At 39.9% G+C, this 13,742-nt stretch overlaps 2 protein-coding genes and 1 non-coding gene across 3 annotated transcripts; 2 read left to right on the forward strand and 1 right to left on the reverse strand.

The window, feature by feature from the left end:
- Window positions 1-2,419: 2,419 nt before the first annotated feature.
- Window positions 2,420-2,523, forward strand: LOC112101659. Its single transcript, XR_002907672.1, has one exon. It is a non-coding gene; the product is annotated as a small nucleolar RNA R71 (small nucleolar RNA).
- Window positions 2,524-5,034: 2,511 nt separating this feature from the next.
- LOC112100187 lies at window positions 5,035-5,916 on the reverse strand. Its single transcript, XM_024188819.1, has 2 exons — window positions 5,471-5,916; window positions 5,035-5,302 (listed from the first exon to the last, which is right to left on the reverse strand). The coding sequence occupies exons 1-2, from the start codon at window positions 5,914-5,916 to the stop codon at window positions 5,035-5,037; spliced, it is 714 nt and encodes a 237-aa protein (XP_024044587.1).
- A 5,454-nt stretch (window positions 5,917-11,370) lies between these two features.
- Window positions 11,371-13,136, forward strand: LOC18033042 (anthocyanidin 5,3-O-glucosyltransferase). Its single transcript, XM_006422023.2, has one exon. It carries the CDS (start codon window positions 11,616-11,618, stop codon window positions 13,059-13,061), a length of 1,446 nt encoding a protein of 481 aa, XP_006422086.1. The 5' UTR covers window positions 11,371-11,615; the 3' UTR covers window positions 13,062-13,136.
- The last annotated feature ends 606 nt before the right edge of the window (window positions 13,137-13,742 follow it).

The raw sequence follows: 13,742 nt of genomic DNA on the forward strand, positions 1-13,742 counted from the left end.
AAGCATTTGATCAATAAATGGTAAAGGAAAATGGTCTTTACGTGTGACAGAATTCAACTTTCTATAATCAATGCAAACACGCCATCCTGTAGTTACTCTAGTGGGTATCAATTCATTATCAGCATTCGTAACTACTGTGATTCCTGACTTTTTGGGGACAACTTGTACAGGACTGACCCATGAACTATCAGAAATTGGGTAAATGATACCTGCATCTAATAGCTTAAGGACTTCAATTCTAACAACTTCTTTCATATTAGGATTTAACCGACGTTGCATTTCCCTAGTAGATTTAGCATTTTCATCGAGGTGAATGTAATGCATGCAGTCTACTGGATTTATACCTTTAATGTCTGCTATGGTCCATCCTAATGCTCCTTTGTGATCTTTTAAAACATCCAACAACTTACCTTTTTGTTCGTCATTTAGGGATGATGAGATGATTACCGGCAGAGTGCTTTCTTCTCCCAAAAATGCATATTCCAGAGTGTTGGGTAATGGTTTGAGCTCGAGTTTCGGTGGTGATTCTGATGATGGGATGAGTTTCTTCTCTGATGGTGCTAGTTGTTCAACTCTTGATTTCCATTTATTAGTGTCCAAGGATGGTGCGGAGTCAAGCAGGGCGTTGACCTCATCGACCGATCTGTCAATATCAAAATTCAAACCAAAGTGAGTTAAGCATGTCTGTAAAGGATCATCACTAAGGTTTGAAACAAAAGTGTCATCAACTAATGCTTCTATTAAATCCACATCAACAATTCCATCATCTGCATTGTGAGGTTGTTTGGCAATGTTGAAGATGTTCAACTCCATAGTCATGTTGCCGAAGGACAATTGCATATTTCCGGTCCTACATTGAATGTGAGCATCCGCAGTTGCCAAGAAAGGTCGGCCTAGAATAATGGGGATGTGCTTCCTTGAATCCTGTATTGGTTGAGTGTCAATTACAATGAAGTCAACAGGAAAATAAAATTTGTCTACCTGGATAAGCACGTCCTCCACAATACCACGAGGTATTTTCGTGGACCGATCTGCAAGTTGTAACACCACTGGAGTTGGGTGTAATTCTCCCAGTCCAAGTTTCACAAACACAGAGTAAGGCAATAAATTTACACTAGCTCCTAAATCCAACAAAGCATTCTCAATTGTGTGGTTCCCTATACTACATGAGATAGTGGGGGAGCCTGGGTCTTTGCATTTTAAAGGAATTTTATGTTGGAGTATAGAACTAACGTTTTCTGTTAAAAATGCCTTCTTTTGAACATGCATGTTTCTCTTTTTAGTACACAAATCTTTAAGAAACTTGGCATAAGATGGAACTTGCTTAATAGCATCAAGCAAAGGGATGTTAACACTTACCTGTTTGAAGATTTCAAGAATCTCACCTGTGGATTTTCCCTTTTTTCCTTTCGCTAACCTCTGAGGAAATGGAGCTTTGGGAACATATTCTTGTGGGTTGGTTTCTTCTTTCTCCTCCGGTGATGAGTCATCAACATTCACAGGTACAATTTGATTTTCTTTTGTCACCGGCATCTCCACTTTGTTGTCGACTTCCTTTCCTTTTCGCAAGGTCATTACTGCTTTGACCTCTCCATGCTGCTGTGGTGAACTGGTACTTGCTTCATGTACTCCTTTAGGGTTAGGCACTGGTTGACTTGGAAACTTACCTTTCTCAACGGTCATTGCCAAGGTCTGAACTGAAGAAGCAAGTTGTCCCACCATCTTCTCGAGGCTTGAAACTGATTGGGCTTGTGAATTGAAGCCTGCTCTTAACTCATTTCGTAGTCCATCAATGGTGCGATTCTGTTGCTCAATCGTGGAGTGAGTAAGATTCTTAAGATTCTGGAATGAATCCTCCCATGGTCTGGGCTGAGAGTAATTCTGGTTCTGATTGTATGGTCTAAATGGTGGCTGAGAGGCTTGAGGAGTTTGAGAAATTTGTTGCATTGGTGGAGCTGGAGCTGCTGGTCCATTCTGTTGGAATCCTTGAGACCATGAAAAATTGGGGTGATCTCTCCATCCAGGGTTATATGTGTTGGAGTATGGGTTGTAATTTGATGGCTTTCTCATTACACCTATGGCATTGGCTTGATCTGAGTATGAGTCCTGGTCATGTGGTTCTGTTGATTTAGCAGTCGATAACGATGCTATTTGTCGAGCAAGACCTTCAACCATCTCCTTAACTTCTTTGATTCCCGAAGTTGACTCGCCAATTTGAACCTCATTCACTCCTTTAATCCTTCTAGTATTCCTGAGTGATCGACTCCGTTGTTGGGAATTGTCCGCTTGTCGCTGGAAAAACTCCCAAATTTCTGACGCACTTTTTGACATTAGCTCTCCTCCACTTGTTGCCATTAGCCATTCTTGCACATTTGGTAGTAATCCCTCCAAAAAGTATTGGCATTGGTGCCATTTCTCATACCCATGATGTGGACACTTCAAGAGTAGCCCATTGAATCGCTCCCATGTTTCAAAAAATTGCTCGTCCTCTCTCTGGGTAAACTCCGAGATTTCCCTGCGAATAGCATTGGTTTTATGCACTGGAAAATATTTATTTAAAAATTTTGTAACCATTTGTTCCCATGATGTAATGCTATTAGCAGGCAACGTATTTAACCATGAACGAGCTCTATCCTTTAAAGAAAATGGGAATAGTCTAAGTTTAACATCATCATCTGAAAAATTCTCATATTTGAATGTTTGACAAATGGCATGAAAATCATTCAGATGATTATATGGGTCCTCATTTTCTAAGCCATAGAATGTGGGGAGACAATTTAGCACACTAGGTTTTAGTTCAAAGCTCCTAGCAGCTACATTTGGGTATCTTATGCATGATGTGCTCAAATTAGCTAAGGGACTGAAGTAGTCCTTAAATGGCCTCTCTTGTGGTTGCAAATCCATTTCAAATTTATTTTTAATGTGCTTTTGTGTGCGAAGTGTTTTTTCTAATTCAAGGTCTATAGGTTCAAGATTAGGTAATAATGACCTACGACCATGCATGCAAAATAAATAAAATAAAAATAAAGATGCAAACAAAACAAAAAATAAAGATGGGAACAAAACAAATAAAAATAAAGAAGAGGGAGAAATTACGATACTAACCTTATTGCGCTATTACAACCTTTCTATAAAAATACACAAAAATAAATACGTGAAAGAAATTAACTAAAAATTAAATTAATAAGATAAACAAAAAAAATTACAAAGAAAAATAAATGGAAAATTAAATTACAAAATTTTAAAGAAGAGAAAAAGAAAAGAAATACTAACCTTTAAATGTAGATTCACTTTTTTTTTTTTTTTTAATAATAAAAAAAAATACAAGAAAACAAATAAAAGAAATTATTCACAAAAATTAATTCTATGAATTAAAATTACTTACCTCCCCGGCAACGGCGCCAAAAACTTGTTGTGCAAATTTTAATGTACTCGCAAGCGCACGAATCTATTGTAGTATAGATCTATGGTGACGAGTGTCGATCCCACGAGGAGGTGGATTTTAATTGTGTAGAATTAATTTTGTAAATGGGTTGTTGGATTTGTGGTGGAAATGATTTGGTATATGCTAAAACTTAAATTAAAATGGCGAGAATAAATTCTAAAATTGGAATTGCAATGGCGAGAATAAATTGAAGATAATTCTATTGAAATGACGTACTTGGGTATCTGGATCCGTATCAACATGCATTATGGGCTAAATAATCTGTATTAATGCCAATTAAATCATGAGGGGGGAATCCACACCTCATGAACCACGCTCTAATCAATATGGTGCTAAGGGCTTATCGTGCCAAATAATAATAACCTTATACTAGAGAGCCGGTGTAACCAAGGCGGTATCTAGACAAGACTATTATTATTTGTCGACGAGAAGTCAAAACATCCACAAAAATTAGAGGGGAAGAGAAAATAAATTTACCAAATTAAGCCCATGACACATATTGAGACTTCACCTTCAACCCAAGCTTGAAAGAAAATTAGCCACTCATAATTGAACTAGGGGCAAAATGGGAATTTATTAAAATACATAGAAAATACAAGATGGAGAGAGAATTACAGAAAATGGATCCCAAAAATGGATTCAGAGATATCAAATTAGGGGGGGGAGGCCCCCTTTTTATAGATACATGGAGTAAATCATGGCCATCGGATTAAAAACAGTTTGGACGCTCAGGATTGCGCCACGTCATCAGTCAACAGTCCACGTTTGACCACGCGGATGAACAGTAACACGGTTTGACCCGACTTTGAACAGTAACGCGGTTTGACCCGGATGAACAGTAACGCGGTTTGGTTGAAAATAATCCTGTGTGATGCATGCACCGTACGCGAGATTTTTCGTCCACTGATATGCTGCCACGTCACCATCAACAGTACATAAGAATTTTAGTCCAACAGGATCGTGACACCTCATCAGTCAATGCCACATCATCGGTCAATGCCACGTCATCATCCGTCTATGTGAACAGTGTCGTGAACAGTAACGTATACAGTACCGTACACATGAATAGTACCGTACATGTGAATAGTGCTATTTTTCCTTTTATGCTCCTCCTAAGGTTTTCGATCGTCCTGAGTTCAAAAGTGATGTCCGTTTTGCCGTCTGATCTCTCCTTTATTGTGAAATGACTATAATGCCCCTAAAATACATAAAATACTTAATTAAAATAAAACACATGTAATTAAATCACAAGAAGGTTAAATATATAAAAGTAAGGGTTGTTAGTAAGACTTAAAATGTAAAAAGACGGTTTTCTCCTTTATAAATATGCATTTTCTAATACTCAACAGAGGTCGAGAACGTTTTCGGGTCAGAGCCCCAATCACAGCGTCCTCCATCCTATGGCCAGGAAGTATCAAGCGAGACTCGAGCAAGTTGTATGTGGTTAACAGTTCCCGGCTCGAGCAGAAATTGACTAGCACAGCCTCAACCCGTTTGAGCTGGCCAGGTCGGAGTGGGAAATGAACGCCCCAAGAAACTACAACACAAACAGACACTTGGTTAGAAACAAGCCAATAAAACAAGAACAACTATGGATACAAGGCATCTGGAGCGAGCAGGCAACTTGGGACCGTGAAACGGGGTGGGACCCGATAATCCTTCCCGTCCATTTGTGCGACCTGACCCCAAGGACCCCCAGCAAAAAAGAACTTTCTCTTCCAATTCCCACCACCACCAGTAGGGAGGTCGGTTATAGGTTTCCTTGTCTTGGCGCTAGATTGGAAGTAGTACCAGCCGGCATCTTTGGGGCTGCTCTTTAGCTGGTACAGGTGCTTCACCTCATCAACCGTGGGCTCGCTTTGGCAACATCTGTCCCACAATATGAACAGACCAGAGAGCACTCTCCACCCATTGGGATTCAGCTGACCAGGAGCTAGATTTAGCCCGTTAAGTATCCGGGCAAAGTAAGGTTGCAAGGGACACCTCAGCCCGTACTTAAAGCTGTCCAGATACAGGGTAACATACCCCCTAGGAGGCCGGCTGGGAGCATCCTTCTTTCCCGGGACCTTGAGAGGTATCTCGCCAGGAATGCTATACCTCAGCCGGAGGTCCTCGAGCTCATCAAACGTGGTCGTGCACGTCATGTAATCAATAGCGTAATCCCGCGATAGGACTCTACCTCCTATAGTACTCCTCCCCTCGGGTCGCGGCGCCCCTGATGGGGACGCCTCACCAGAATCATCTCCTCGACCCTCACTCAAAGTATCCTCGGAGCCAGAAGATCCACCCTCACCATTACTCCCGCTCGTAGAGGTCGTTTGGGGAGACGTGCTCCTAGCACTAGTCCTGACACTAGACCTAATGGGCTCTAAGGGGATCTCGGGGTCAAAGGCGGGATCGGTGAGCAGACTAGGCAGGAAGTCCAACTCGTCGTCATCAACCTCAATGACCTTCCCTTTACCTTTCGACATTCCCTAAACTCTAACCACAACACCACCAACTACTACCCAAACGAAAGAAAAAAGAAGTTACCTACAAACTATCCGAGACCGAGGAGAGAGAAGTAATACCTGAAGTACTGCTTCAATCGGAGAAAGGCAAGGATGGGGACTTCGTGCCGGAACTTCTTTGCCGGAGAAACAGAGATGGAGACGGAGACGGAGTGAATGGTGAATATGCCGTTCGAGAGGATTTGGCTTTCTAAATGAGGACGGACTTTTGGGCTGCCAGCATATAACTGCGCCGAATCCCAAGGGCCTCATAACCGTCGGTTTGAAATTCACATGGAGGGGGGGATTTCTGCCACGTCACCTCGTCCGCAATTAAATGCGACATGACTCTTGGCAGCCTTTTCTAATCCCACGCGAGCGAGTACTGTCGAGTTTCCACTGCTGGTCCACTACATTACCCAACACCAGAAACTGGGGGACCGGTGTTTGGGAGAGATACTGTTTGGGATAAATATGTCGACGAGACCAGGAATGACGAGCAGATATCGGATGGCAGAGTTCTGCGAACCGGTGTGTTCCGTGAAAGCCTGGTGCGCGGAAGAACAGGAGCAGAAATATCCTGTTCGTCCACGATGTTGTCATCCGCGAGGCCAATTTCCTATAAGAGGCATACGGCCATTCCGGCTAGAGGTCGATAGGCGAGGAGACCCGGTCGACAGCAGTTGGCAAGACATGCTCTCCAGCCCGAGAATCTAGGCACGACAGCCACGCTTTCCCCTGAACCGTAGCGTAACACGCAAGATCTCACAGAACCACGACAGCCACGCTTTCCCCTGAACCGTGGCGTAACACGCAAGATCCCACAGAACCACGACAGCCGCGCTTTCCCCTGAACTGTGGCGTAACACGCAAGATCTCACAGAACCCCGACATCCACGCTTTCCCCTGAACCATGGCGTAACACGCAAGATCCCACGTTTGCCCATAACGCTGCAGTCAGAGCCCCAGACCGTCTCGAGAAAAGCAAAAAACGGGGATTCAGAGGAAGCCTATAAAAAGGTAGCCAACGAAGGTAAAAGGGTTGGCATTTTTGAGATAAAAGAAAAAAACCACGAAAAAAGCCACAAGACCCGTGGCAAGCGTTCCCCGAACCTTGATATCTGACTTGATCGTCGGAGGGTTTGCGCCGGGAGAACAACCGGCGTACTCTGACTTGTCTGTGTGTGCAGGGATATCTGGAGAAGAAGCATTACTAGGAGACCTCCTGGTCGTGGGGAAGTTGATCGAGCAGAGATCCTGGTCGTATAACGAGGAGAACTGGAATCTCGCATCAACATCTTCCATTAACTTTGCAGCCTCTTGAGCTTAGATCTTTATCTATATTGGTCAAATTGTCCTAATTTGTTTATCAAATTTATTGCCCACTATTGCCATAAAAAAAATTTAGAGTTTGTAACTTTGATTAAAAATTCCCATGCTAGTCAGTTAAAGTAAGCATTTTTTTTGGAATTTTTGTAGTGTTCAAAGCGACTATGTTGTTTAATTAATTATTTTTCTTCCTCTTCATGTGTTTTGTTTTAATTTGTTTCTTTGTGTTTGTTGGGGGACTTAGCATAAGATTTCTAGGTATCCAACCCAAAAGACTAGCCTTGTAGGTGGAGTGACCTACCTCCTTATAAACCCAAATATCTCCCATTTACTAACCAATGTGGGACACAACTCAACAATCCCCATTCGGACGAAACCACCGTCGGACTCCGGTCCTTTCGTTTGACACACCTGAGTTGTTCTATCACCACATTTCGGTTAATAGGGTCTAGCTCTGATACCACTTGTTGGGGGGACTTAGCATAATATTTCTAGGTATCCAAGCCAAAAGACTAGCATTGTAGGTGGAGTGACCTACCTCCTTATAAACCCAAGTATTTCCCATTTACTAGCTAATGTGGGACACAACTCAACAGTGTTGCAATCCTCAGCATGATACTTTTAAGGTTAATTACAAATTCAGCAAAGTTAAATCTAAGTGGGCAGAAAATATTAAGCGAAAGCACACGACTTAGTAAACAAATTAATTTCGTTCACAGCACCAAGTAATACAATCCAAAAAAAGGAAAAAAGGCACTACCGCATTTTTCATTCTTGTAGAAAAAAGCAAATACAAAGTTATTTTGTGAAATCACTTCTAAAGAGTTGAATCACAATGTGAGAGAAAGAGTCGTCAAATCACTTCGAAACACTACTGCGATTATGTTGTGAGGAAAGGGACTGCTGCAGTGGAGCTTGTTGCAGCAGCTGGCAGGTTGGAGATGAGAGAGAAAGAGTTGTGATGAGAGAAAGAGTTGAGCCAAACGCGTGAAGGTGACTGTTGGGTGCGTTTATTGCGTGTGTGAGGTGTCCCACACCTTAGAAGAGACATTTCATATTTTGCACAAAACTCACGGTTTTGTGCAAAGCTTTGTGCACAACTTAACTTTGTGAGAACATCATTTTCCGAAAAATAAATGAGTGTCCAAAGGAAAATGATGTTGTCATAACACTTTACACAAAACGGTTCATTTTTGTGCAAACTATAAAAGCCACTTTTTGCTGCAAAGTTTACCACCCACACACACGTGAGAGGGGAGCAACAAAACTCACGTGCAGAAGTCTCCTTTCTTCCTCCATTTTTTCCTATGCTGCAAAGCTTCGATCTCTCTCTCTCTGTTCTCCTTTCTTCCTTACGAGAGAGCTCGGGTCTCTCTCTCCCGTCTCCACGCCGCTAATAGTCTCAGTTCCATCCTCGTTCGCCGCGCAGCAACCAGAAGATCTCTCTCTCACCCGTTTTAATTTATTGCTCTAATTGAAATCTTTAACTCGTTTAGGACATTGTGCTGAATTACCTATGGATGGTGGTGGTCTTCTGCTTGAGTGTTGTAAATTAGAATCAAATTGTGCTTGAGTGTTGTAAATTGGAATCAAATTATGCAAAACCTGATGCCTTTGGGAATCATGTTTATTTCAAGCTTTCATGTTGAGATTTGATTGTTTGATGAAGCACCTGGAAAATGTAGTTTGCTCCCTCAAATTATTTCACTCTGTTGAATAAATTATATTTGCCATTATTTGAAAAGAATTTTAAAAAAATTACAGTCTCTAAACATTGAGCTTATGTTATAATTTTTGTGTCTCCCTCATTTATAGCACTTTTTTTCATCATTTATGCGACAAGGAGAACGAAGCTGAGACTGTTACTGGCGTGGGGATGAGACAGAAAGATTTGAGCTGTTTGGTGAGGTTTTGTGAGGGAGAAAGGAGATAGGAGAGAGAGACACTGAGTTTTGTTGCTCCCCTCACATGTGTGTTTGGTGTTAAAACTTTGCAGCAAAAAGTGGCTTTTATACTTTGTACAAAACACACCGTTTTGTATAAAGTGGTATAAGAATATCGGCACTGGTGTCCAAAATGCAGAATTTGGTCCAGGACAATGAAAATGATACATTTTTCATATGCGTAATGGCAGATGCGTTCCGACACTATTTTAACAGATGTTTGGCAACTAATTAATCTTCTATGAATAAGAGGGCCAATTATTATATGCGTATGTACGTGGCAGTATGAAATGATAGGACAAGAGAAAAGTCAAAAAGTCATCAATAATGTGTGGACTGCATAATTTTTTATACACATTTTTTCTTCTTAGCACACCATCATTATCCATTGTATATTTTCTACATTTGTTCTTGTTTTTTTTTTTTTACTTTCCTGAACCTTTTCTTCTACATTGTATTAAACAACGATTCCTGCCCAACTTTCCACACTAATTGAAGTATTGAGAAAGCTGCAATTGGGTCATGACTATGAATGTGCAATGCAATATGTGCGTTTGTAATTTAAGTATTGAAAAAAGTGTTGAAATTAAAAGCTGAAATTGGGCCGTGGCTATGAAAATATGTGTGTTTGTAGCACATTAGCTAGAGACAACTTAAATGTGATATAGTATGAGTCTATGATATATGTGTGTGTATACATATGTATGAATGTATGTATATGTAAAGAGAGAGAGAGAGCTGCAGTTTTAAAATTTTTCAAGATATTCTCGTATTTTAAAATTTTATATTGAAAATTTTGTGTATATATATTCAATGATGTATTATGTGGTGCATAACTATGTTGATGTCTAGAATTTCTTTAATGATAAGATACTTAATATATTTAACTGAAATTTTACCCATTCGTTTATAAAGTTTAATTTTGGCCCCCTCAAATTAATGATATTTTGATCTTGATTTTGGCACTGTCGTTTCACAAAAATGATCTACTTATTATACGCAGGAATATTCCATGAAGATGTTACAACATCCATCTAAAGGAGTTTTGTAATTTACACATTTGCAATTTCTTGAAATTCAAAGATTATTCAATAATTCGTTTCCTTCTCTAATTACACAAACTAAAGATTTTCTCGGCTTTAAAAGGTGGGTGGTGTGACTTGTGAGGTCCAAACCACTCTAATTTCGATTCCTATTTAGTAAATAGGAATTAATATGAAATATTTAAAATTTTATAGTGCGTTCACTAAATAAGAATAAAAATTATCTAGAAACATAATGAGTTAGAAACTCAATAGATAAAATTGAAATGACGAATTAGAATCAGAATAAGAATAATTTATTTACTTGAACTGTAAGAATTGTAATTAGAATGAGTTGTATTACCATTTATGTGTTTACTTTGTCGTAGAATCAAAATCGAAATGAGTTAAATTGTAACAAATTATTATAAAATCCTTAATTAATTTTATCATAATTATTATTTTATATTTTAATTATTGTGATTATTATTATTATTCAAAAATTAATAATAATAATAATGATTGTTAATAATTATTATTAACAATTTAACTAAAAAAATATTATTAATTTTTGTTAATAGATTAATTAATTATAGTACTTTTTATTCTTGTTATTAATAATAATTATTATCAATTTAAAAATTATAATTATAATAATTATTTTATTATAATTATAATTCATTTAATAATTATTATATTTTTTAATTAAATGAAGGGTATTTTGGAAATTTAAAAATTATAAATGGCTAATTTGATACTCTAATCTAAGGGTTTCAATAAAATAAAATAGAGTGTAAGGGTCTCAACAAAATTTTATAATAGAGAAAGTTTCATATACTTATGAATAAATTATAAATAATATAGAGTTCAAGGGGCTAAACGGTATTTTGTAGCAAACAGGTCAGAAATGAAAAGACAAGCCAGCTGTAGCTTACTTAGGGGGATCAGCAAAAATAAATGTTAAGTTATACTGTGTGGGCTAAAATATATGTCAGGTCAATTATGTCAGCATACTGTGATAGTGTGATTGTCTGATGGGCCCATAACCTGTCAAACAAGTGATAGCAGATCCTCAACAAGCAATTCCTTCTCCTTTTTATAAATAATTCAGTCCACAAGTTAGACAAGGGATTGAAGCCGAGTTTAGTTTCCCCAAAATCCTCCTCTTTACTTCAACCAACAATTCTGCCCTCTTAACCCTGTCACCAACAGGCTTCCGGTGTTTCGTCGTGGGTGTGGATACACTCTCATTCTCGTGGGTGTGGATGCATAATTGCATTGCGATTAGCAAACACAAAGGAGCCCTTTATCACTCTCATTCTCTCTCACTATAATTTCTCACCATTTCTCCTGTTTTTTTTAACTTGTAAAATGAAAGATTAAAACAATGAAAGATACGATCGTCCTTTATACTTCTCCAGGAAGAGGTCACTTAAACTCCATGGTTGAATTAGGAAAATTGATACTCACGCATCACCCTTGCTTCTCCATCGACATCATAATCCCCACCGCCCCGTTCGTAACAAGCGCCGGTACCGATGATTACATCGCCTCCGTCTCCGCCACAGTTCCCTCCGTTACCTTCCACCAGCTCCCTCCTCCGGTTTCCGGCCTACTCGACACTTTACGTTCACCAGTTGACCTCCCAGCCTTAGCGTACGAGCTTGGCGAGCTCAACAACCCTAAACTCCACGAAACCCTAATAACAATTTCCAAACGCTCAAACCTCAAAGCCTTTGTTATCGATTTCTTTTGCAGCCCCGCGTTTCAAGTTTCCTCAAGTACTCTCAGTATCCCTACTTACTATTACTTCACCTCCGGAGGGAGCGGACTCGCTGCTCTCCTCTACTTACCAACTCTTCATAAAAACACCACAAAGAGCTTCAGAGAACTCGGCAGCACGCTTTTAAATTACCCCGGATTACCGCCTTTTCCAGCAAGAGACATGGCGGAACCCATGCATGATCGTGAGGGTAAAGCATACAAGGGCTTTGTCGACACCGGCATCCAGATGGCAAAATCTGCGGGGATTATTGTAAACACATTTGAATTGCTCGAAGAGAGAGCTATCAAAGCAATGCTAGAAGGACAATGCACTCCAGGGGAGACGTTGCCGCCTTTCTATTGCATAGGGCCTGTGGTTGGTGGAGGAAATGGAGAGAATCGAGGACGTGATCGACATGAATCATTGAGTTGGCTTGATTCGAAACCGAGTCGAAGCGTCCTGCTTCTTTGTTTCGGAAGCTTGGGATCGGTCTCTTGTAAGCAGTTAAAAGAAATGGCCATTGGGTTGGAGAGAAGTGGTGTTAAGTTTCTTTGGGTCGTGAGAGCTCCAGCTCCCGACAGCGTCGAGAACCGAAGCTCATTGGAGTCTCTTTTACCTGAAGGGTTCTTGGATAGAACAAAAGATAGGGGGCTCGTGGTTGAATCGTGGGCGCCGCAAGTGGAGGTACTGAATCATGAGTCAGTTGGCGGGTTTGTGACTCACTGCGGGTGGAACTCGGTGCTTGAAGGTGTTTGTGCCGGGGTGCCAATGTTGGCTTGGCCTCTGTATGCGGAGCAAAAGATGATTAAAGCGGTCGTGGTGGAGGAAATGAAGGTGGGTTTGGCGGTGACTCGGTCAGAAGAAGAAGAAAGGTTGGTGAGTGCAGCCGAGTTGGAGCAGCGAGTTAGTGAGTTGATGGACTCGGAGAAAGGCAGAGCTGTTAAGGAACGTGTGGTTGAAATGAAAGAAGCAGCTGCAGCAGCGATGAGGGATGGTGGGTCATCTCGTGTTGCATTGGACAATTTGGTTGAGTCATTTAAAAGAGGATGCATGGCTCCGTTGGGATAGTCAAAACAATAATGAAATTTGCACAAAAGTTGCATAAAATTTCTGTTTTGTAATTCAATATTTTTCGTTTTAATAATTTCGTGCATTTTTTTCTTGCTTTTGCTAACTTTTCGAGTAAACGTATATGTATAAAATTATTCGAGTAAAATTATTCAAGCTAGCACCTGTTCCCATTGATGAATGGAGCAAAAGGAAAAGGTGTGCAATCGAACAAAAAGAATTATAATAAATTGCATTATCTAAACCCTTAGGCAACGTATGGCCGAGATTACCTTATAACAAAAAGAATTATAATAAAGGATCTATCTAAATTACGTTTAACATAAGATATTGTTAGTGATATAACGAGTTGGCCAATAAGTATATGCTAGGTAAACATAACAAAAATAAAATGGAGCTAATTTAAGCGCTTGGAGATCGATCACTAAAAAAAGTCGATGCATGGACACTTTCTTCAGCTGGTTGTCTCTGTTATCAATTGTTCTGGTTTCATTGACGACTTAGTCCTTCCTACTAAACCCAAAACCCACATCAATGATAATCATCATCATCACATTGAAAAACAGACACATCTAATCACATCATCATCATCATTCAAATCCAACTTCAAAGATAGAGATTTTATTCGATTCCAAACAAAACCCAGATGGGAAACCCGGCTTGGAGACTGCAAAATCAGTT

This window comes from Citrus clementina, unplaced genomic scaffold, assembly GCF_000493195.1.
Source record: "Citrus clementina cultivar Clemenules unplaced genomic scaffold, Citrus_clementina_v1.0 scaffold_9, whole genome shotgun sequence".
Classification (NCBI taxonomy): Eukaryota; Viridiplantae; Streptophyta; class Magnoliopsida; order Sapindales; family Rutaceae; genus Citrus; species Citrus x clementina.